Source organism: Pristis pectinata, chromosome 20 (assembly GCF_009764475.1).
Source record: "Pristis pectinata isolate sPriPec2 chromosome 20, sPriPec2.1.pri, whole genome shotgun sequence".
Taxonomy (NCBI): Eukaryota; Metazoa; Chordata; class Chondrichthyes; order Rhinopristiformes; family Pristidae; genus Pristis; species Pristis pectinata.
This window is the reverse complement of record NC_067424.1, coordinates 5,404,799-5,428,973: the sequence shown is the minus strand read 5'-3', so window position 1 is coordinate 5,428,973 and position 24,175 is coordinate 5,404,799. Positions and strand designations below refer to the sequence as shown.

At 43.5% G+C, this 24,175-nt stretch overlaps 1 protein-coding gene across 3 annotated transcripts in view; it reads right to left on the bottom strand.

The window, feature by feature from the left end:
- Nucleotides 1-3,097: 3,097 nt before the first annotated feature.
- LOC127580723 (G1/S-specific cyclin-D2-like) overlaps nucleotides 3,098-24,175 on the bottom strand; it is a 339,518-nt gene continuing 318,440 nt past the window's right edge. For all 3 annotated transcript variants that reach the window (XM_052034506.1, XM_052034503.1, XM_052034504.1), the window contains one exon: nucleotides 3,098-13,995. In XM_052034506.1, the coding sequence (XP_051890466.1) occupies nucleotides 13,843-13,995 (153 nt within the window). In that variant the 3' untranslated portion in view covers nucleotides 3,098-13,842. The remainder of the gene's footprint in view (nucleotides 13,996-24,175) is intronic.

Genomic DNA, 24,175 nt, shown 5'->3' with positions numbered 1-24,175 from the left:
AAATTTGTAAGTGTCTTTGGTGACGTACCAAATCTCCTCAAACTCCTAACAAAGTAGAGATGGTGGAAGGAAGTGCTGAGGTTCAGCAGTGGAGGTGTCAGTGCCACTGCTGCACAGCTCCAGCTTCCTGGGTTCGACCCTGACTTCAGGTGCTGTCTGTGAGGAGACTGCTAATTTTCTCCATAACCCATGAGAGGTTCCCCCACGTGCTCTGGTTTGCTCCCATGTCCCAAAACTGAGCTGGCAATTTAATTGTCTACTGAGATGGGGGGGGGCAGGAGGGGCAGGAGTGGCAGGGGTAGTTGATGGGCACAGGAGAGAGAATAGATTACAGGGAAGGTATTGGAATTGGTTTATTATTGTCACATGTACCAAGATACAGTGAAAAACTTTTGTTTGTGTGTCATCCAGATACATCAATCCATACATAACTACATCAAGGTTGTACCAAAGGAAAAAAAGAGAATGCAGAATATAGTGTTACAGTTACAGAGAAAGTGCAGTGCAGGCAGACAAATAAAGTGCAAGGGCCGCGACGAAGTACACTGGGAGATCAAGAGTTCATCTTTATCGTATAAGAGGTCTGTTCAAATGGGGTAATGGCACTATGGGATTGCTCTGACAGCTAGCACAGATTCAATGGGCTGTATGTTCTACTACGTTGTGAGAGAAATATTACAGGCATGGGTGGTGGAAAAGTGAACACTCGTGTTCCACAGCTGAATACGATGTTGTTCAAGGAGTTATGTTCTCTTTAATATAAGTTCATTTTGCTTGTAATGAAGATTAAACAGATGATCTCCCGAAAACCCATAATGACCAAGTCCATGTGTATCTCAGACTAAGGTGTCCCCTTCTGTTGCTAGGCTAGTTTTCATTATTTCAGTTGCGTTTTATCGATTTTCTTTCATTTATTCTGCATGGTGCTGAGAAAGGATTGGAATGAATACAAGATGAAGGTGCTGGCAATCAAATGTTTGTCATTTTATTGAAACAAAGCTGAAGTTGCTTTGTGGGTTATTGAATAAAACCTTACTATATGTTATCTTAATGTCACAATGTTATTACATTCAGAGGTGCATGGGATTTTCGATATTAAGGTAGCTAAGGGATACAGTGCAGGAAAATGGAGCTGAGACAGGTGTCAGTCTTGATCTCACAGCAGGAATAAAGGAGTGAATGGCCTACTCCTGCTTGTTTCTAATATTCTTCAGCCACATTACCCCCGGATAGGCATGGGGCATGGCCAAATGCAGGCAAATGGGCCTGGTTTGAACAGATATCTTGGTTATAGTCATACAGCATGGAAACAGGTCTATGCCAACTACATCCAAACTAATCCCATTTGCCCACATTTGGTCCATATCCCTCTAAACCCTCCCTATCCACGTACCTGTCCAAATGTCTTTTATAAGTTATTAATGTACCTGCCTCAACCACTTCCTCTGGCAGCTCGTTCCATATACTGACCACCCCCTGGGTGAAGAAGTTGTCCCTCAGGTTCCTATTAAATCTCACTCCCTCACCTTAAACCTGTGCCCTCTAGTTCTTGATTCCCCAACCCTGGGGAAAAGACTGGGCGCATTCACCCTATCTATGCCCCTCATGATTTTATACAACTCTATAAGATCACCTCTCCATTTCCTACACTCCAAGGAAAGAAGTCCTAGCCTGTCCCACCTCTCCCTGTAACTCAGTCCCTTGTCCAGCAGGCACAGTAGTGCAGCGGTTAGCTTAACACTCTACAGCGCCAGCGACCCGGGTTCAATTCCCGCCGCTGTCCGTAAGGAGTTTGTAGGTTCTCCCCGTGTCTGCGTGGGTTTCCTCCGGGTGCTCCGGTTTCCTCCCACATTCCAAAGACGTACGGGTTAGGAAGTTGCGGGCGTGCTGTGTTGGCGCCGGAAGCGTGGCGACACTTGCGGGCTGCCCCCCAGAACACTACGCAAAAAGATGTATTTTGATGTACATGTGACTAATAAAGATATCTTATCCTGGCTACGTCCTTGTAAATTTTTTCTGCACTCTAATCACATCTTTCCTCTAGCAAGGTGAGCAAAATTAAACACAATACGGCAAGTGCAGCATCACCAGCTTGTTATATAACTGCAACATAACTTTTATGCTCAGTGCCTTGAATGATGAAGGCCAGCGTGCCAAATGCTTTCTTCACCACCCTGTCTACCTGTGACTCCGCTTTCAGGGAACATGTACCAGAACTCCAAGGTTGCTCTGTTCTACGACACTCCCCAGGGCCCGATGTTTATTGCTGAAATCTTGATTTTACTTTCCAAAATGCAACACCTCACACTTAACTGAATTAAACTCCATTTGCCATTCCTCAGCCCACTTACCCAGCCGAGGGCATGGACAAATTGGGCAGAAGGGCCTGTTTCCATGCTGTACAACTCTATGAATCCATCACAGCGTTAGAAGCTCACAGTCTCAACACAGGACTGAGATGAGGATTTCCTTCACTCGGATGATGGAGGCATGGTTGTTAATTGTACTCAGAACTAAGATTGATAGATCTCTGGATATTTATAGAATCAAGGAACATAGGGATAAGACCAGAAGATACATTGAGGTAGATCAGTCATGACCTTGTTGAGTAGCAGATCGAGCGTGAATGGCACGGTAGCGTAGCGGTTAGCGTAATGCTTTACAGAGCCAGCAACCCAGGTTCAATTCTGACCACTGTTTGTAAGGAGCTTGTACATTCTCCGTGTGTCTATGTGGGTTTCCTCCGGGTGCTCCGGTTTCCTCCCACATTCCAAAGACGTACAGGTTAGGAAGTCGTGGGCATGCTATGTTGGCGCCAGAAGCATAGCGACACTTGCGGGCTGCCCCCAGAACAGTCTATGCAAAAGATGCATTTCACTTGTGTGTTTTGATGTACACATGACTAATAAAGATATCTTTTCTTATTGGCCTGTTCCTTACACTCATGTAGAATTATTCTGTGTACCTAGAGTGAGGGGGAGGTGTAGTGTCACCATCAAGGTGTTTCACACGTCACTGGAGGTGTGAAGTGCAGAAGCCATACGGTCATTCACACACACACAGTATAAATTACAATCACACCTTTAGTTTTGAAAAACTGCATTTATTGTTCATGGATTTTGTTGCGGTATCGTACATCTGACAAAGCTCATTCAATTGGAACAATGAAATCAAGCTGGCCAACTAGAAATATTACCACTAATGGTACTTTAACTTTGGTTAAATCAAGTTTATAAAAGGTTAGGCTAAAAGCCATATAAAAAGCTGTCAAAATACATACAATGCTTCTGGTGACCAGAGCAATTCTAAAACTGTGAAGTTTTTAAACCAAAGTTACCATATAATGATACTGTTCGAATGCAATGGCCTTTAAAGATAAAGATTGACGAACTGAAGCAGCGGAGAGTAATTTGTGTGCTTAAGAAAAAAAAATCACTGTAGCTCCCAGGCTTGTGTGGTTGTTAGGTGGGAGAACATTTTGTTTTAAAAAAAGCAAAGATTCAACATTAAATCCCAAGAGTTTGAAATTTCCCCAACACAGAGTCAGTGAAACATGATATCTCAATAGCCCTTACCTGTGAGGGGAGAACCTTTTCTACATTATGTAGGCCATCTGGCCCATCTATGCAGGCTGTCGTTCACCCCCCGACTTATTTCCCTATAACCTATTCACTCGTGTTCCCATCAGGTTTCCCTGATTTCCTTGCCACCCACCCAGGCTTGGGAAAATTACAGTGGTTACATTAACCCACCAAGCAGCAGGTCTTTAGAACGTGGCAGGAAAGCAGGGTATCTGGGGGAACCCATCCAGTTACAGGGAAGGTCATGTGCAAATTCAAAATCAGTTCCTCAGCCAAGTGAAGTTATCCACACCAAGGCACTAAGGGGGCTCAATTTTTTTTTAATCTTTAAAATAAGGCCATTGATTTATACATCCAATCAGCAATTAGATTTTTTCCCTTGTTTATTGCTCCTACCTGGTGAGAATTTGATGTTTACGGTTTTAATGCAAAGCACAATGAACAAAAAATACACTTCTTCATTAGATACAGGTGATAAACTACAAATAAAGACTGAAGAATTAATGTCAGAAATAAAATAGAACAAAAGAGGCTTAAAAAAAACTGAACTGGTGTGTAACATCCTTCTGCCATAAATCAGGTGAGACAAATCACAACTCTCGAGGCTCTACGCTGATGTTTGCTTTAATCTGCCGCATTTGATGCCATCGCGCCCGTTTCCCACTGCCTTGATCCAACGCAACGTTGGAGGGTGGAAGGGGTGAGGGAGCGAGTGGGGAAGGAACTTCAGTTCACGTTTGGCACTTCAATGATCTCCCGCAACCCACTGGTTTGATGGGGGAGTAAATCAACGACTCCTTCACACCCAGCTCGGTGACACCGGCACCTCAGCTGCTGGGTAAAAATCAAACAACTGTGCAGAGCCCAGAGTTGGGAAGAAAAAAAATACACATACTAACAGAATAAAGTTTAAAATCTCCATGGAAAAAAAAAGTACTTACTAAACAAATATCTATGTCACTTCTGTACTTTCAGATAACGGGCGATGTATAAAAATACTTTTGTGGCAACGAACAATTCAGGTTTAAAATCACAATGTTAGTGCAATAAGGATTCAAATCCAGCTGCACCATAGGATTCGGACTGTCAGAACTGCGGAAACTATTGCACTGAGGAACCCCTGCTTTTAATTCACATGCTGAAAACAATCTGATGTTACACAGAAATGTATCCTTTCACTGCCTGTCATTTTAATGCTGTCAACTATGTAGTCTACTGCCTGTTTTAACACAGCCTCTGCAGTTTGAAGAATGCTACACTTTTCCTCATTAGGCAACTTAATGAATCGGGTACGCAGTCCTTAATCAGACTATGGGATGGCTGTTATTTGCAAATCTTGCTGCCACAAATCTTTGTACAATTCCATGGGTACAGAGCAGCTAAGAGTCCAGAAGCCAGTGTCAAAGCTCAGAAGGTTGTGTGTGTGTGTGTGTATGGGGGGGGGGGGGGGTAGGGGCATTATAGTCTTCCAAATGCAAGCACAGCATTCTCACCCACACTGAAAGGGAGAGATTGCTTAACAGTGGATCAGGGGCCTGTGGCCAAGTTGTACCACCGTGACTGCAAGTTTTAAAATAAAGAGCTCGTATCTCTCTTTGTGGAGGCTGGAAGACAGCACCCTGCATTTTGCCTCTACCAAAAACATCTCCACCATGCCCTCATGTAGCCTAAGGACCAGGAATATTCAACAGTGATGCTTGTCATCTGCACTAAGACACCAGCTTGCTCCAGAACTAATCAGGCAGACGGAAGCAATTTTGCCCAACTAATTCTGGGTTGCATTCTCAGTGCAGTGAATGGCTTGGGTCCACTGAATCTCGATCATGCAGTTGTCGGGCATTTTCAATGTAATGTCAACCCTTCCGTCTACTTAAAGTCTGACATATTTTCCAATTTATAACCTTTGGAATAACCAAGCCCCTTGCCTTAGTCTTATGTACTGAAGAAGTTCCTTAGCTAGGAAGGCAAACACACAATAATCCAGCTTAAAATTCTTTATCACTGGTACCAAAGTTGCTCTATATATAATCAGCTAACAGGATTCTCTTGTGGCAGTCTGAGAGTAGACTGAATGAAGCAACACAGATAAGATTCTTAAAAACTCATCTGAGCATTACTGAAACTTGTCTTAGCTGCTCTGGGGAGATATGATGACCCAACACATCTTCCCTTCCTCCAGTTACCACTGCTGTAAACCTAGATTATTACTGAGCCACCCACTTAAATTTAATTAAGCTTCTCACTAACTTCCAAGAACCAGCTCTAAATTGTAACAAGCATTTAAAGATTAAGAGATGCTGTGGCAAGTATTTTAACATGGAAAATAATTTTCACTAAAATGACCATTAATAAATCAAGCAATACAGAAATATGAGTCCTTTAAAATCCAAGTATTTTACACAATTCCTCTGTACCAAAATTCTTTCCTTTGTTTTCAGTGTCTGCAAATATTCTAATGTCCTTTTTTTAAAATTTTAAGCGGATTGTTTCTATAGCAGAAAAGCAAAACTGCACACAATGGAAATCTGAAATAAAAGATAGAATACTGGAGATTGTCAGCAGCTCAGACTGCACAGGGTTAAAGTTTCAGGTCAATGTTATCAAACCTGAAATGATGACCTCTCTCTCTCTCCACAGATGCCGCCTGACCTGCTGAGTGTCTCCAGCATTTGTTGTTTATTCCAATTAGTTATCAACATCAATGGTATGTAACTGGAAACAGTCTTGGAATCCTTCCTCCTGATGGGCAGTCAGAGTTGGTGATTGTAAGTTGCCATCTCAACGTCTCAGTACTGGAAGAAGTAGGCAGAGGAACAAACGACAGCAGTGGCTAAGAGGAGAGCACTGACACAACTTGTGCCCCACACTCTGTGGAAACTGCTCTGCTGCTTGAGAACCCTAGTGCGAGAATTCTGTGGGTGGAACCATCCCATAGGTAAGGGGACCACCTCCATGCATGGGTAAAAGGAATGGAACTCTGCCCACTAGTTTATATAAATCACAGCATAAAATCCACAAGCAATTACCTCCAAATGCATCATCTTAAGACCCTGCAGTTACCTTTTCCACCAGTTAATCAGTGTTTCTTTTCTGCCATAAGTCAAACCCATGGTTTCTTGAAACTGATAAGCTTTCATGTTTTACAAGAAGCAGAAAATGAAAGGTATTTTTTGTACTTGCCAACAGTATTTTGACAAAGAATTAGACCATATTACAGTCAAGACTTAAAACTTCCTGTCACACCCTTGATGGACACCTTGGCAGTGTGCTGATATCAGACCGTGGACTGACAGCTTTAATTTTTGGATGCAGCAGAAGGGGATATCAATCTGTCAGGAGGCCACACCAGCGTAAGCCACAGATATTTTTATGCACATGACTTATGAGGAACTATTTTCCACTCACTGCATTTTTTCCCAGAAGAATTAACCCTGCTTTTATTGGGAGATGGTGCAGCTCCTGTTTTTAGAGTTTCTAAGAGTTTTCCTTAAGTTGACTTTGCCGCAGTTACCTCTGTTTGTAATCAGATACCTCCACACCACACTGACAGTGTTATCACTAAATACACACAAAAAAACACACAAGAATTGCAGTTGAAGAATTCCCCCTTTCATAACGTGAAATAAAGTGGATGTTTATTCAAAATTCATTACAATAGTTCAACTTAATACTGCATAAAACAGCCAGAGTATATATCACTTATTTTCACTGCTTTTGTAAGTTAGCCCAGAGTGGTAACACCAATCTTAGTATACACCCCATTTTACTTCTGTCAGCCCTGACAGGGCTAATTCAAGTTGAGAACTGGTTTCTCTGGTGCCAACTGTTTCCTATTCTATCATTTGCTATCCCCTGTATCTAAGGCTCAGCTACGAGTGTTGGTTGTGTGTAGAAGAGAACCACATTACACAGGGGTAGCAGCAACGACTGGGCAGTGACTCTCAGCTCTTCCAAACCTCGCCCCAAAGAATAACTGATCACAGGTCTTTGAAGGTGGGACGATGCCGGTCTACATGGCCAAGTTCTAAAATGGGTGGTGTGCTTGTGTGTCAAGGACTGGCTTGCAAATTGAAGATTTATCTGTGTAATGCACACCCAAGTCATCAGTATACACGGCATTTTTCACGTAGCATTGCACAGTGGAGTTTTAAACCTGTTCATTTCCAAAGTTAAACAAGTTATGGACTTCAGAAATTAATTCTGTCCAACAGCCTCTTGAACTAAACCTCTTGGCTTATAGTAATGTCACTGAAAAAGGCTGGATGATATTAAACATACAATTCATCTGTTAAGAACAATCTGACTACTGTTGAACTTTGGTCTCAAGTTGTCACTTCAGGACCACTCAAATCTTTTCAACTGCTTCCAGTGACTAATCATCGTAACTTGCCCTAACTTTTACACACACATACAAAGCTGTACTTAAGAAATTTCTGCAGAAACTCATAATTCTGAAAGAAACCAGAGGAAAGAAATGCTGTGTTAAGTTCAGAGTACCTCATAGTTCAGAAAGTCTTAATTCCAAAATGTTTAATGCTCAATAAAGCACCGAAAGGTTTAAAAAAAATCTAACAAACTGATACTGAAGACTATCAACTTACACGTGGGCCAACACCGTGATCTGTTGCTCATCGAAAGCATTTACACCAAGCCCATTTACTCAAGAGGAAGAACAATGCCCACCTGGTATTACGATTGTGATCTTAAAACCCAAAGCAGGAATGCCATAAAAACTGTATAATGACCTGAGATACTGTACGTGGAATAGCTGCACACAGAAAAAAAAGCAGAGCAAATGTTAAATTTACAAGGGCATCTGAGTATATCAACACACAATTCCCCCACCCCCCCTCTATTTTATTATATAACAAACATAAGCAGCAAAAAAAAATTATGGTACTTCCTTCCTTTCATCAAAAACAAAGGTGATGCAGAATCTACTGAACAAGTTCTAAAGTGGTGTCTGGATGTGTTTATCCATGCATCAAGTGTGTTCAGTACTCAGCACTCATTACTAAATGTGGGTGCTTTGAACATTTTGCATCCAAGATTACTTTAGGCAAATCTGAAAGTCTTAATTTCCTCTCAGTGAAAGTCCACTGCAGTACTCAAACTCATTTTGAAAAGATTAAGGGTTTTCCAACAGGTCGGATGAAAGCTTCAATAGCCTCGGTCTACAATCGTGGCAAGTCAAGTTGAAAGCCTTGCTCTTCAACCAACTTAACAGATACTTAGATGCATTCCATGCACAAACCTACATATAAAAAAAATAGCAGCAACTTTCAATAAACAATTCAACTTAAGTAAAATAAAATGAAAATATCGGCCCCTTTTAGCAGCGCAAAAACAACAAACATCTCTATTAATTTCTTTGCCAAATGCGGTAACAGTAATGGTCAAAATTCCATCTCATCCAACATGCTCACCAACCAGAGACTGCACCGGTTCACTAACTTCTGGACCATTTACTGCCCAGTTGTTTTAAAATCAGCTTCAATTTTTCTTGAAGGTAGCACAATTCTCTATCAGACTAACATTTTCTTATGAGCACATCAGCAGATCAAACTTACTAAAAGCACCCTGATCAAGAGAAATGAAAAGTTTGTTAGTTTTTCAACTTGTAAAGCTGGTCAGCGCCCAGAAGGTATAAAAGAATTTGTTCTTTCACACTGGCAAGCATAATGCAGCAGAAGTATTCAGGGCACCAGCAGGTTCCCCCTGAAGGGTCTGTTCCTTTGGTTTAACGGGTCCTTATAAATACAGAGAGAGCTTCTACGTCAGAGAGCACTCAGTGTAACTGAGAATAACTGGAGCCATTCATCATCTTCCTAACCAGATCCCTGAAGGAGAATGGTTTTAAAAACTGATTAGACATGGAAGATGTACACGCCACACAGGACAATGGGGAGAACACACCTTGCGCTGTTTGTGGGACAGTTTTGTGTTACTATGCTGAAATGTAGTGCTTACCAGGCTGATTTGTTTGTGAATCCCCATCAATGGGGTCATCTCGCTGCCTGTCATATCCCAACGCATGAAAAGGTCCACTGTCATTAGCGCATGCTCAGGAGATGACTCCCTGAACATTACCATGTTGACACTACAACGTTCAACAGATGAAAGAGCTGTGCATCTCAACAGCATCAAGAGGCAAATATGTAATATTTTCAATACTAATTACATACAGTTCAAAACCATAAAGAAGTTTCAAATGAAGTGAATGCTGATTCAGGGTTGCAAGTTAAAACGTGAACTGTGTACAACCATGCAACTGGAGTTTGACAGCATTTGCAATAACGTGTTCGTTATCACTGCTGTCATCGTAGCAGGGTCTACTCCATCGACGAATCAATCCTCTTAAAAGATTTCACCAGCAGAAAAAATATAATGCACTTTCTAAAAAAAATAATTAAACTCTTAATGGGTGGCTGCACTATATTGCAAAACACAAACTACTTAAGGACAAAAACTAACTCCCTGCGTATAGTGTGGGAACGAGAGAAGCAGACTACTGAAAATATTGGGGTGTTACTCTAAAGGGACACCATGCCCCACCACTGTGCGTTGAATGACAAGCTGATTTATCTGAATGTGGAGACAAACAAGTTTAAAATCATTCACTCTGATACAATTAATGAACCAAAATGACAATTCACATTTAGCATCTGCAATTTCACATCTAGTTTGTGTCGCTAAGTATTTTTTCTTGTCACATACCAAGTTTCACTCAACCACAAACTCATGAGTTGTATTTTCCATTGTAAAATCTCAATGATCCCTCCTCAAAAACTCCTGGATACTTCTGACAATTCCTAGTTTGTCTTAGAATAGCTAAACCTGCAAATTCCTGCAGTGCTTTCGAATGGGCAAACATGCCTCTGTTACTAGGTAGGGTAATAACCAATTAATAATGCAGTGCTGGGAAAATACTAAATGCAATGTACAAAATATTATTGCCTGCTTTCATTTGCTGCCAAGCAAATTTGGTAAACTGCATTTTCAATCTGGAAATGTTTATGGAATGTGGCTGGGGAACAGAGGGAGGAAAAAAATCAGTCTCCCGTGAATGCAGAATTCAGTGAAACTGCAAGTGGAAACGAACAAGTCTTGGGACCAACACTCCTGGCAGTGTTTTGTGCTGCCTACAAACTTGTTCTCAGTTAACACTCTAATTTTATCCATTATAGATAACATGTCACAATTGTCAATTGTGAGGAAATTGCAAAAGGATCAAATTAAATCCAGTGAAGAACAGGTGTAGTTTAAGATACCAATCTCCATAAGAAAATTAAAAATTATACTTCAACCAAATCCTGGTCAGGGTTCGAATATTACTGACTCGTATTAGAATGGACTCCTGTCTATGGAAAGGGTGTAGAAGAGATTTACCGGGAATAACAGACTTTTACTCTAATGGTGTTTAAAAACATTCAATGGAATGGATAACCTGACAGTTCAAATGTTCACTTCCTCCCCAACTTTCCTTTATCAAATTGAAAATTATTGGTTCTGAATGGTCAGAACAGAAACATTGGATCATGAAAAGACCAAAAGCATTTTTTTAAAAATAAAAATATTAAGTTCCATCAGGACAGTTGTGGAAAGAGTCATCAATGGTTTTATTTAAAAAAAGGAAAGCATTCAAAGCAAAGCTGAGGGAAGCAGCCATGCTCAGACATTTGCGAGCTCCTACGTACGTTTAGTCCTGGACTGTGCAGGGCTTCAGGAGGTCTGTTTGTTCTGTTAAATACCAGGTACAGATTTGTGTTATTGGCCTGTATGCCCAATCTCTACGCTGCCAAATGACTTTACCAGCAGCTTTTCCTTCCTCCAACTCGCGCAATGCCACCTTTAAAAAAAAATACACCTCCTGTCTCTTCCTTTCAATTTTAAATAGTCTGGCTGTGAATGTTTGGCTTTCACTGCTATGCGGACACACACACAGAAAACACAACTTTACCCATCAGAGCGTTCCGAAAAGCTGGAAATTAATATTCAGAAGCTTCAGCCGATAAGTGAGCTGCAATCATGGTGAACAGTGAGAAGTTCTTGTAGAAGCCAACCTCTCAATGTAAACCTGCCTCAAAGTGGAGGGTCTTATTTGGGAAGGGGCTGACCAATACTCTTCAACACTGCATTTTGGACAAGGAAGCAGTAATTACAAACACTTTAGCTATTTGTTCCAACCATATGACGATACAATCTTTAGGCACTGCATTGCACCCAGTTACTCTGACCCAGCTGGTTCATACACCTTTAGCAGCTCATGTTCAGCTGCAAACGGGATTGGAGAGGATTATCTGCAAGGAGAGGTCGGACGAATTTGGATTGTTTTCTCCAGCTCGTCGGAGGCTGAGGGGAGACCTGATAGAGGTTTATAAAGTTATAGATGAGGTTGTTTTCCCAGGGTGGAACTGTCAAATATTAGAAGGCATAGATTTAAGGTGAGAGGGGGAAAGTTCAAAGGATATTTGTGAGACAACTTTTTTTTTTGGTTGCTTTTTTTTTAAAAAAAAAGCAGAGTGGTAGGTGCCTGGAACGCGTTGCCAGGGAACTTGGGAGAGGCAGATACCATAGCAATGTTTAAAAGGCATTTAGACAGACACATGAGCAGACGGGGAATGGAGGGATACAGACCACGTGCAGGCAGATGGGATTAGTTAGATTGGCAACATGGTCAGCACAGACATGGTGGGCCGAAGGGCTTGTTCCTGTGCTGTACTGTTCTATGTTCTAAAGTGTCTGTGGCTTCTGTTTTGACAACTATCCTGGCTTTGCTCTCTGGGAGCTGTGTGCACCCAAGACAACACACCCTCACCCATCCTCTGCCAGATCCTTTCATTTGCCTGCAATTCCCACTTTCCTTATTTCCCGTTTTCTTTTCAGTGAGAAGCCTCAACTTTGGCCTCACTGGAGAGACGGCTTTATCCCAAACAAAACATTTCCTATAATATCATCATGCACGATTATGGGCTACTTCTGCGTAGTTTTACTTGGAGTAGGCGCAGTGACGGCTATTCACTGCTAGAGTAGCTCAGGACAAGTGTGAGTCGACCAGAACGAGTGTCAACACCATCCCTTCCAACAAGGGAGAGTCCACTGCAGTCATTACAATAACCGAGCTTCGGTTCGAAGGTGGAAGTACAAAACGCACGTCAAAAGCATTATAAAGACTACACTGGACCCTCACAACATACTCCAACACGAGGCCTCCTTACTTATAGACAGGAACATGGGAAAGTCATTAAATATACCGCACTAGTATCAAGCAGATGGCAAACATTCTAACATCAGGACAACAGTACTCCATTATATTTGTGTATATATTTTTTAAACAGGGGTTGTAGCAGTCCCAAAACTTTGATCAAGTCATTTATATTCCTTATTACCCCTACAATTCTTTTTCTGATTTCCACACTATCCTTCTGTTACAGCCCTCTTTTAAATATTATATACAATTAGAAGCTTGTCTCTCATTGTGCAAAACAGAATTGATGCCTACAAATTGGTACATCACAAATTAACCTGTCCTATTTAAGAGATTTCTTACCCATCCCTCCATTAAACAAAATAGCAGAACTAATCTATATATTATATAGTTATATTCTTGTACACCACTGTGCAAAATAGTTGAAGTCTGCTAACTGGGACATCTTATCATCAAGCTGTCCCAGTTATCAGAACATCTCCATTAAGCAAGCTACGAATACTGATTTAAACACACAGGGAATCAGATGATAGTCATGTCCTTGTTAAATTGTATTTTTTTTTGCAAGGCTTACATCCTTAATATTTTTTTTTAAATTGTAGGACAGACTTTGGTTAAGGTTTGAGGAGACAATCTTTGTGTAGCCCTTGGACTTTAGCTTAAGCGAAATGGTGCACGTTATCAACAAAACAGAGAAGTTACAGTAAAATGCATTGGCCACATCGCTCTTAGGAAGGTGTTGAGGGGAAACACAGATTATTCCAACACGCCAATCACACACGTGGGTGGCTGGATTCAGCACCAGATTCGCAACCAATCACATTCGAGCTTCCTTCCACATAAATGTCACACACAGTCATAAGGTGTAAGAGTTCATAAGATGATTATCATTGCTACATCTCTGTCTCCACAATCTTTCTTCAAATCTGAGTCTTCATCAGTGTTTCCACCCAACTTGGATCAAAGAAAGAGAGAGATTCTTGTTTGGATATATCGAAGTACTACAAAAGCTAAGCCGCATTGCTTTCCTTAAAAAAAAACTGCACAAGGTGATCACAGGTTGACATCTCTTACATCTGTCGGAGTGCTGGTGAGGTCTGGTTCGTGTACGGTCTTTGACATGGTTTGTCCCTGCTGCTGTTGAGATTGTTTTAAGCTCTCCGTGAGGGCAGCTTCGATCTGTTCCTGGCAAGCCTTGAGGCAGTCCTGGTATAAACAACAATGGCATTAATATAGACAAGATTCTGTATAGATAAGTGTAATGTGTGTGGGAGAGTGTGCGCGAGAGACAGCACACGCAAGAGGGCAAGGTAAATTGACCCCATTTGTAACAAGGGTCTGGTCTCTGACAGGGTGGGGTGTGGTGGGGGGAGATATGCAGAAAACCTTTACTCAGAGTGGTAGAAACAGAACCAAATCAGGAGCCAACTGTTTTGGTCCATTGGATCTGTGTTGGCAATCCCATGCCCCCATTACTTTTTCCCTGTAATCTATTCCTGCCCCACTCCCATCCCTTCAAAAGTAAACTGGGTGGTCAATGGAGAGGGGCTAATTTGCCGGAACATGAGGCTGGCAGGAAAGGTTTACTAGTACGGACGCAGACTCATTGGGCTGAATGGCCACTTGTGGTGTGACAAGTCTGCCTCTCTACAATGCATGCCTTCCAAACCAAGGTGAGCCACCATGTGGGGGAGGTGAGCAGAGAGACACAGCACTCACACCCGAGTCGGAATTCTTCAATCCTCCAATGGCCATGCCCGGATTTATGGAAACTTCTCACTCAAGAACTCTGTGTTCGTTCAACTTTGTCCTCCTGTGCACACTCCCCAGTCTCCAGCAGCCCGACCTGCAGTCCAAGGCTCCAGATATTCCCTTACAACCACTCCTTTGCACCATATTCTCCGAATGTCACACTCAATGGTTGGTTGTCAATTTTCCTTTGGGATCCACTACAAAGCACAGTTTTTATAGATGCAGCACAGAAAGCATCCTATCCGGATGCATCACGGCTTGGTATGGCAACTGCTCTGTCCAAGACCCCAAGAAACCGCAGAGAGTTCTGAACACAGCCCAGCACATCACGGAAACCAGCCTCCCCTCCATGGACTCTGTCTACACTTCTTACTGCCTCGTAAAGTAGCAAACATAATCAAAGACCCCACCCACCCCGGACATTCTCTCTTCTCCCCCCTCCCTTCCGGCAGAAGATAAAAGAGCCTGAAAACATGTACCACCAGGCTCAAGGACAGCTTCTATTCCGCTGTTACAGGACAATTGAACGGACCTCTTGTATGATGTGATAGACTTTTGACCTCACAATTTACCTCGTCATGACCTTGCACCTTATTGTCTTCCTGCACTGCACTTTCTCTGTAACTATAACACTTTATTCTGCATTCTGTTATTGCTTTTCCCTTGTACTACCTCAATGCACTGATGTGATGAAATGATCTGTATCTGTAACAAAGTTTTTCACTGTACCTCGGTACACGTGACAATAATAAACCAATTTACCCACTGACACTCAGTTTCAGTATTGAGAGACTGCTGCACTGTGAGAGACACCGTCTTTCAGAATAAAACCCAGACTGAAGTCTCAACTACTGCACCAGGTAGAATTCTCACCTGGAAAAGGGCAATTCTAGCAACCCTCAAGAAGATCAACAGCACCAGCTGTCTTTTTGATTACCACCCCACCCACCACCCCGAATATCATTCCCTCCCGCACCCTGGCTGCGGTACGTACCATCTACGAAAGATGCACTGCAGATACTTGCCGCGGTTACTCCAACAGCTCTTCCCAAACCCACAACCCCCACCACACCAAGGAGCACAAAGGCTGCAACTGCAGATTCCCCTCCAACTCGGACACCATCCTGACCTGGAAACATCTCACCATTCCCTCATCGTTACTGGGTCTAAATCCTGCAATTCCCCACAATGCCGTGGAAACACCTTCACCAGAAGGACTGCAGTGGTTCAAGATGACGGCTCACCCCCAGCTTCGTTCGGGATGGGGGATAAACGCTGGCCTTGTCAACAACATTTAGATCCCCTAAAAATAATAAAAATCCCTTGCGAAGAAGAGCAATGCCCAACAAACAATCTGCTGGAGGAACTCAGCAGGTCGAGCAGCATCTGGGGGGGGGAGGGGGGGGGAGGAACTGTCAACATTTCGGGTCGAGACCCTGCCTCAGGATTGTTTGTTGCTCTAGATTCCAGCAGTTGCAGTCTGTGTCTCCAAGAGAAATGACTGATATTTCTCTCTCAACATAAAGTACGTGCTCACCATCAGACACTGCCTTTGTTGTACACATCCCTCCCCCACCTTCTCTCCTATTTTTAAACTCGCATCTCTCTCTTCCCCAGTACTGATGGAGGCTCACGGACCAGAAACATTGACTGCTTCTCTCTCCACAGACGCTGCCTGACCTGCTGAGAGTTTCCAGCCTTTTCTGGTTTTGTTTCGGATTCCCGGCCCCTGCAGTTCTTTTGATCTTTAATTACGTCCCACTATCTCAATGTGCACCAGATGCTTCACAAGAGGAAACGCATTTCATTGGCCGCAAGGCACCATGTAACGCCTTGACAGGGATGCAAAGGATGCTACACAAATGCAGGCCTCTCTTTTACTGCTCAGAGTTGGTGCTTGTCCGTCCTGCCACAACCCAACATCCCCACACGGAGGCAGTGTTCAACTGAGACACACACACACACACGAGCTAAAAGTCCTTTCTCTGCCTATCTAAAGAATAAAGGTGCCCGACCACACATTTCCCTGTTGGGTCTCCTACTGTTGTTTGCAAGAAAGCCTCTAGATGTTTCCGTGTGTATTAAAATTTCTCACAGTTTACCAACTACAAAGACGCATTCCCAGAAAAGGTGACTAAACTAACCAAACTTCCCCTGGTTTCAGTACACGGCTATACTCTTGAATCACAGCACATTACAGCAGTGCACAGAACATTACAAGTGAGTGGGTGGCTAAAGTGGTCACTGAACAGTGTTAATCTTTAGAGTTTACTCACCTCCTTTATACTTATAGTTCACCTCTCAGAACTGTAGCGGTATTCTCACATCTTGACAATCAAAGCTTACAAACCAGTTAAGCTACAATTTCACTACAACAGAAAACTAATTTCTCAGAGCAGACCTAGATGTGGAGGACCTGCTCACTTCTTGCAACTTCATTTTGGACCATTAGTACCTTTTAAATCGAGGGTTCTCTGCTGATTGGAGCACTTATGCTATTTCGGAACTCTGGGGATTATATCCCAAATTACAAACCTCCTGGTAAGCCTGTACAATAAGAGACGGGCCTCGTTTAGAACATAGAACAGTACAGCACAGGAACAGGCCCTTCAACCCACAATGCTGTGCCAAACTACTTAAACGCCTAACTAAACTAATCCCTTCTGCCTACACAAAGTCCATATCCCTCCATTCTCACACATTCATGTGCCTAAGAGCATCTTAAACATCTATTGTATCTGCCTCCACCACCACCCCTGGCAGCGCATTCCAGGCACCCATCACACTCTGTGTAGAACAGTTGCTCCCTCTCTCCTTGGTACTAGACATTTCAACCCTGGGAAAAAGATACTGGCTGTCTCTCTTAATTTTATAAACTTCTATCAGGTCTCCCCTCAGCCTCCACTCCAGAGAAAACAACCCTTGTCTGTCTTAGGATGTTATCCAAAGATGTGCTGGCCCTGGAGAGGGCCCAGAGGAGGTTCACAAGAAGGATCCCGGGAATGAAAGACATCTCGCATGAGGAACGTTTGATGTCTCTGGGACTGTACTTGGAGATCAGAAGGATGAGGGAAGATCCCATTGAAACCTACCAAATACCGAAAGTCCTGAACAGAGTGGACGTGGAGAGGATGTTTCCATCAGTGGGAGAGTCTAGGACACAGTTGCAGAATAAAGGGACGTCCCTTTAAAACTGAGATGAGGAGGTATTTCTTCAACCAGAGGGCAGTGAATCTGTGGAATTCATTGCCACAGAGGGCTGTGGAGGCCAAGTCATTGGGTGTACTTGAGGCAGAGATTGATAGGTTCTTGATTGGTAATTGGGGGGGGGGGGGTGGGGCTGGTGTCAAGGGTTACAGGGAGAAGGTGTGAGAACGGAGTTGAGAAAATAAAACTGCCACGATTGCATGGCGGACTTCCTGATGGGCCCAATGGCCTAATCCTACATCTTATGGTCTTTACACTAAGACTGTGTGGATGGATTTTCAATCCCTAATTTGGAGAGCATTTCATTTCTTTGGGCTTCTGGAGAGGAAAGGGGTTGCCCAGAAGAAGCTGCCTTCACCCACGTTGGTGCAAAAATCCAGAGTAGTTGCTTTTTGTAAATTTTATTTTAAAAATAAAAGAGAATCACTCCCAGAATCAGGCAAGGGCAGCATTTACTGCCCACCTGTAACTGCCCCTCGAGAAGGTTGGGCAGCACAGTAGCATAGCAGTTAGCGCGATGCTATTACAGCACCAGCGATCGGGGTTTGATTCCCGCCGCTGTCTGTAAGGAGTTTGTACGTTCTCCCCGTGTCTGCGTGGGTTTCCTCCAGGTGCTCCGGTTTCCTCCCACATTCCAAAGACATACGGGTAGGTTAATTTGGGTTTGAAATGGGCAGCGTGGACCCGTTGGGCCAGAAGGGCCTGTTACTACTCTGTAGATATATCTAAATTCTTAAAAAATTTTTTTTTAAGGTGGTGGTGAACTGCCCACCTCAACCACTTCTGGTGAAGGGGCTCCCATGTCTGGGGAGGGAGTTCCAGGATTTAGTCACCTTGATGGCGATGCAATTCCCCGTCAGGTTGGTGTTCCCACGTCCCTTTCGTGGTAGAGGTCAGAGGTTTGGGAAGTGTAGGCAGGGGTGTACGCAAACATGAATTCCCTTCCCTTCCCTAAACTGCTCTCAGACAGACAAGAGGAACCATGGGAGAGGTGACAGGCTTTTCAATATGACTAATAAGTCACAGAACTACACAGCACAGAAACAGGCCCTTCGGCCCAACTCATCCATGCTGACCAAGGTGCCTTCCTGAGCTAGTCCCACGTGCCCTTAACCCTCTAAACCTTTCCTATCCATGTACCTGTCCAACTGTCTTTTAAATGTAATTGTACCTGCCTCAATCACTTCCTCTGGCAGCTCGTTCCATATACTCACCACCCTCTGGGTGAAAAAGTTGCCCCTCACGTCCCTTTCTCTCACTTTAAACCTGTGTCTTAGTTTTAGACTCCCCTACCCTGGGAAAAAGTGTGGCTACTTACTTTATCTGTGCCCCTTGTGATTTTATAAACCTCTATAAAGCTCAGCCTCCCTCGCTCCAGGAAAAACAGCCTCAGACTATCCAGCTTCTCCTTACAACTCAAACCCTCTCGTCCTGGTAACATCCTTGTGAACCTTTGCATCTTTTCCACATCGACCAAAATCCCACATCGCAAAACGGCTGCTCCACATCCTTCGCCAACGTCTGCAGAAAGGGGTCCTTGTAATCCAGTGCTCCGATCCGCAAGGGTTTTCCTCAGTCAATGTCTATCTCCCCGTTAGCCAAGGTGAGTCCTCTACAACCTGCCCTCTCACTTTCCAGGTAGAAGGTCCCAGCTTCAAGCCTAAAGATCTCTCTGATGCTCCTACCACGGGAGGTGTACAGCACGGGAACAAGCCCTTTAAGTGATGGAACCTAGGCCGACCATCTTGCTCCCATTTTCAAGCCTGACATCTGGTGCTGCCTGCGTGGAGTTTGTACGTTTTCCTTGTGGGTTTCCCCCGGGTGCTCCGGTTTTCTCCCATGTCCCAAAGACATGCGAGTTGGTGAGTTAACTGGCCGCTGTAAATTGCCCCTTGTATTCCCAGATTTCATCACGTACCACATGGAAATGTAGGGGGATTGGGTTGCAGAGAACAATTAGTGGAGAATGGGACTGTGCTGGGAACCAGCACGGCTCAATGGGCCAAAATTGGCTCCTTCCTAGTCTCTTGAGGAAAAGCATGATTTTAAATTCAGCCTTCACATGCCTGGCTGCCTGTGGGGGCTGTTGTTAGCACAGGCAAAGAAAAGAGCAAACTCCGCTGTAAAAGCAAAATCTTCCAAAAACCACCTAAGACGTGGAGGCTTGTTGTTTAGCTGATTGTGCTCTGTAGCAGTGGATACCACACAGGAACAAGCCAGGATAATCAGCATGCTGTAAACGTAATAGGAAGGAACTTCTGAATGGCAAAGTGTGTACGTTTGAGAGTGTGCGCTGCTCCCTGCAAATTTCAATCCTCCTCGGACAATTTCCTGTGATTTTCAGCAAATGTAGTGTGACAACAACGACAAGAATGGGGTGCGGTAAGATAACAGTTAAGTGCCCAGAGTTCTTGAGCCTCTGCTCCAGACACGAGTTCAAATCCCACCACGGCGGCTGGGGAATTTAAATTCAAGTCATTAAATAAATCTGGAATTTTAAAAAAACAACCATAATAATGAAATGACTGGAATGCTGCAAGAATGCTTCTGGTTTACTGATACAGAAAGAGAAAAGCTGAGGAACTCAGACAAGCAGCATCCGTGGGAAGAGAAACCAGTTGACATTTCAGGTCTGGGCCTCTTGCTCAGAACTGGTTTACGAATGAATGAAATTTTTTTATTTTTAATCTGGTCTGGTCTATGTACAACTCCAGAACCATCATCGGGGTTCATTCCTGACTGCCTCTGTAGCTCAGAACCATAAACACTGGAGATACAAGAAACTGCAGATACTGGAATCTGAAGCGACAAGCAATCTGCTCACTGGGTCAGGCAGCATCTGTGGAGGGACATGGACAGTTGTCGTATTGGCAGGTCAAGACCACCTGGGGAATGCTGGCCTTGCCAGCAACTGCCACGTCCCAGGGATGACGTTTAGCAACTGCAACTGGTCCAAAACCTGTGAGATGAAACCCCCTTACGCAGATAATGGAAACAAAGATTTCTCCACAACCCCTCACCGACAGCATTCCCACTGAAGTTTGATGGGGGAGTTCCAACTTTAAAAAAAAGCTTTTGCTGCTGTGAAATGCTCCAATCTTCACTCAGTCCAAAACTCACTTAACATCACGAATTTGGGCCATTCTGGTAGAGGGAATAAGTTCTATTGAAGGCAATTCTGACAACTGTATGGAACATGAGAACCTCACAAAATTCTCTACATTTAAATTTTTGTTTTCCAGAAAACAATCCTATAACTCAATTTACTTTTAAGTGAGGAAGCTTTCTGACAATACAGGCAGTCCCTGGGTCACGCAAGGGTTCTGTTCCTGACAACTGCCCATAGGTTGATTTCTCCGTAAATCAGAAACGTCCGTTTTCTATAGTAACCCACATTGTATCGCTCTACATACACTTGCTATTATTCTTTGATTTTGTTAAATAATCACCCCAACGCTACCCATAATTAAACTAATGGAATAAACACTATTCCATCATTAGTGAATCGCATGAAACTAGCTTAGAAATGCTTTTAAAAATGTATGGGAGAATTTTCATAAAGTTGGCCTTCTCCAAGCCAGGTCATTCGTAACCTAGGGAACCCCTGTGCACACAAGGTCAAATCTGGAATTGCTTATTTCCTGATCTTCCCACTGTCTGCACCGAATTTTCCAACTGGTTCACCAGGAGTTCGCGGACAAGCCACAGCCACCAGCCCTGTGGTACAGTCAGTGTCAGTTCCTACAACGCAACCTTGAATCAACTCGTAGATCAGATTGGCATCGTTGGTCACTGGATCCTCCTGGTGCAGAGGGGAATTGCTCGGGGGAGGGGGGGAGGGAGGGGGGGAAACACCTTAAAACACCTTTCAGCCTCAATTTGGTAGGTTAGGGACGTGGTTTGAAAGGGGAAAAAATAAAAGTAAAATTAAAGAAAATTGCCAGGATATTTTTAGGCTGGAACACTACCCTACCACATAATGTGACAATCAAAAAGTCTTACCTCACTGGTATGACAAATTTAAATAAGAGGACCATCTATTCTTACCAGGAATTCTAAATAAATGGTTCGAGGTTCAAATTGCACAGCAGAGGAAGTGGTAAATTAAAATAGAACCTCCACTACATCATTACTAAGAATTCTCACCTCTCGCACTAGTGGAAACAGTTGTGACAGCACCCATCCAGCTGAATTGTTATACAATTGACTCAATTCACCACTTATCCACAGACAGGAAATTTACCTTTGTTAAGAAACACTTAATAAATGATATGTTAGGAAAGAAAAAAAACTGAACACTCAATACAGAACAAATTCACACCCCCAAGATCTGTGTCCAGTACCGACATTTCCTTTTTAATCTGTGTCTTTAGTGCCGAAGGGAAAAAAAAGAACACAAAAGCAGTTAAAAGGCTGATCTTTTCTGACAGATATCACGAAGAACGCAACCTTCCATCTGTTCCCTTTTCAACCGGACTGCCCCACAAGCCAAGGTACAAATATCTAAGCTACTGGTTTTGTCTGCATCTATGTGGCTCCCGTAACTTTAGACGGGACCAGATTTCATTCACCTACTGCCATCTATTGTACACCATTTGCTTCAGGTTTTCTACTTCACAATACCCAGGCACATCCTTCAAAGAGAAGCCTTTTTCTCCTAATCTTCAACAGCTGTCCAGGAGGAAAGCAGTTGAGAAACCAAAAGAGAACAACTTTTCGGGGAGGAAATAGTAAACTTCAAGCTCGCCACAGCACAGGTAACAGCACGGCTAGAGTGGTTTTGAGTGCTTGACAGAGCGCAAGATGAAAGAGCAAGAACAATACTCTTGCGGTAAACTCATCCCAGTTTTTCTCCTACAGAATGAATAGCAGAACAAGGGCCTTTGGGGGTTGTTGCATTATAATTGGTTCCAATTACCACAATCAAAGGGAAGCAGGAAACTAGACTCTCAAACAGCCTGCCTTACTGCTTTCCAATCCCACACTCCCCTCCTGTTCCAATGTCCACTTCTGTTTTCTTAAATTATTTGAATAAAGAACAGAAGCAGAAGAAATAAACAACTAAAACCTGCTTTCAGAGTATGAAATATATATAATTGTGGATGTATGCTGACAGGAAGTACTCACTGTATTTAACACAATGGGGCAACATGTCCCCAACTGTGAGATACTCATTTGGCCCCAGCTCATTTGAGCCCTCACTCAAATTCCACCTCAATGTCGGTAAAACCAAAGAGCTGATTGTTAACTTCAGGAAGGGGAAGGGAGGGCGAACGTGCGCCAGTCTATACTGGGGTGGAGAGTCCAGTTAAATTCCTGTGCATTAACATATCAGATGACCTGTCCTGGGACAAGCATGTAGAAGCAATCACAAGGAAGGCGCGCCAGTGTATTTACTTTCTTAGGAGGTTCGGCTTCTCACCGAACACTCGAACAAACTGCTACAGACGTACTGTTGAAAGTATCCTGATGGGTTGCATCATGATCTGGTACGGCGATTTGAATGCACAGGAATGCAAGCAGCTCAGGGAGTAGTGGACTCTGCATAATACATCCCAGGCACATCCCTCCCCACCATCAGTAGTATCTACAGGAGGCGCTGCCTCAAGAAGGCAACATCCATTACCCCCACCATCCATCTTCTCGCAGCTCCCATCGGACAGGAGGTACAGAAGCCTGAAGTCCCCACACCACCAGGTTCAAGAACTTCCCTTCAACCATTCGGTTCTTGAACAGACCTGCACAACCCTGAACACTACAGTTTAGCAGCACTATGACCACTTTGCACTAACATGAACTTTTTTTTTTGTTCTGACTGTTCTTTCTTGTAAATATTGTGTTTAATTTGTTTCTCTTGTGAATCTGATGCTCTGTGCCTGTGATGCTGCTGCAAGTTTTCTATTACACCTGTGCACACATGGACTTGTGCACATGACAATAAGCTCTATTTGACCTTGAAATAGGAAGCAGTTGTCATGGTAATGGGCGGGGAAGTCAAGCCTGCCTTCTCGCTGTGGTGCATCCTGGTTCAGTAACCTGCCCCCTTGGATCGGTCAATTGGAGCATGAAACCTTGCCCGGTCACCGAAGGAGTCAACTGTTTCTGGCAACCCAGAATCACTGGGACATCCAAGCTTCTAGCTGGCAGGAGGTCCCCGGCTAAACAAGATCCCAAGAAGGAACAAGGCCCCAGGCTGAGTCTTGGTGGGGTGGGGTAGGAGGTGAAACAATGACAATTAAATGGACACCTTATAGAAGGCCTCATGAGGAGCCTGGATAAGGTGAATGGTCAGTCTTTTCCCCCAGGGTAGGAGAATCTGAAGCTAGGGAGTATAGGTTTAAGGTGAGAGGGGAAAGATTTAAAGGGAATCCAAAGGGCAATCCCCCTCCCACAAGAGGGTGGTGGTTATGTGGAATGAGCTGCCAGA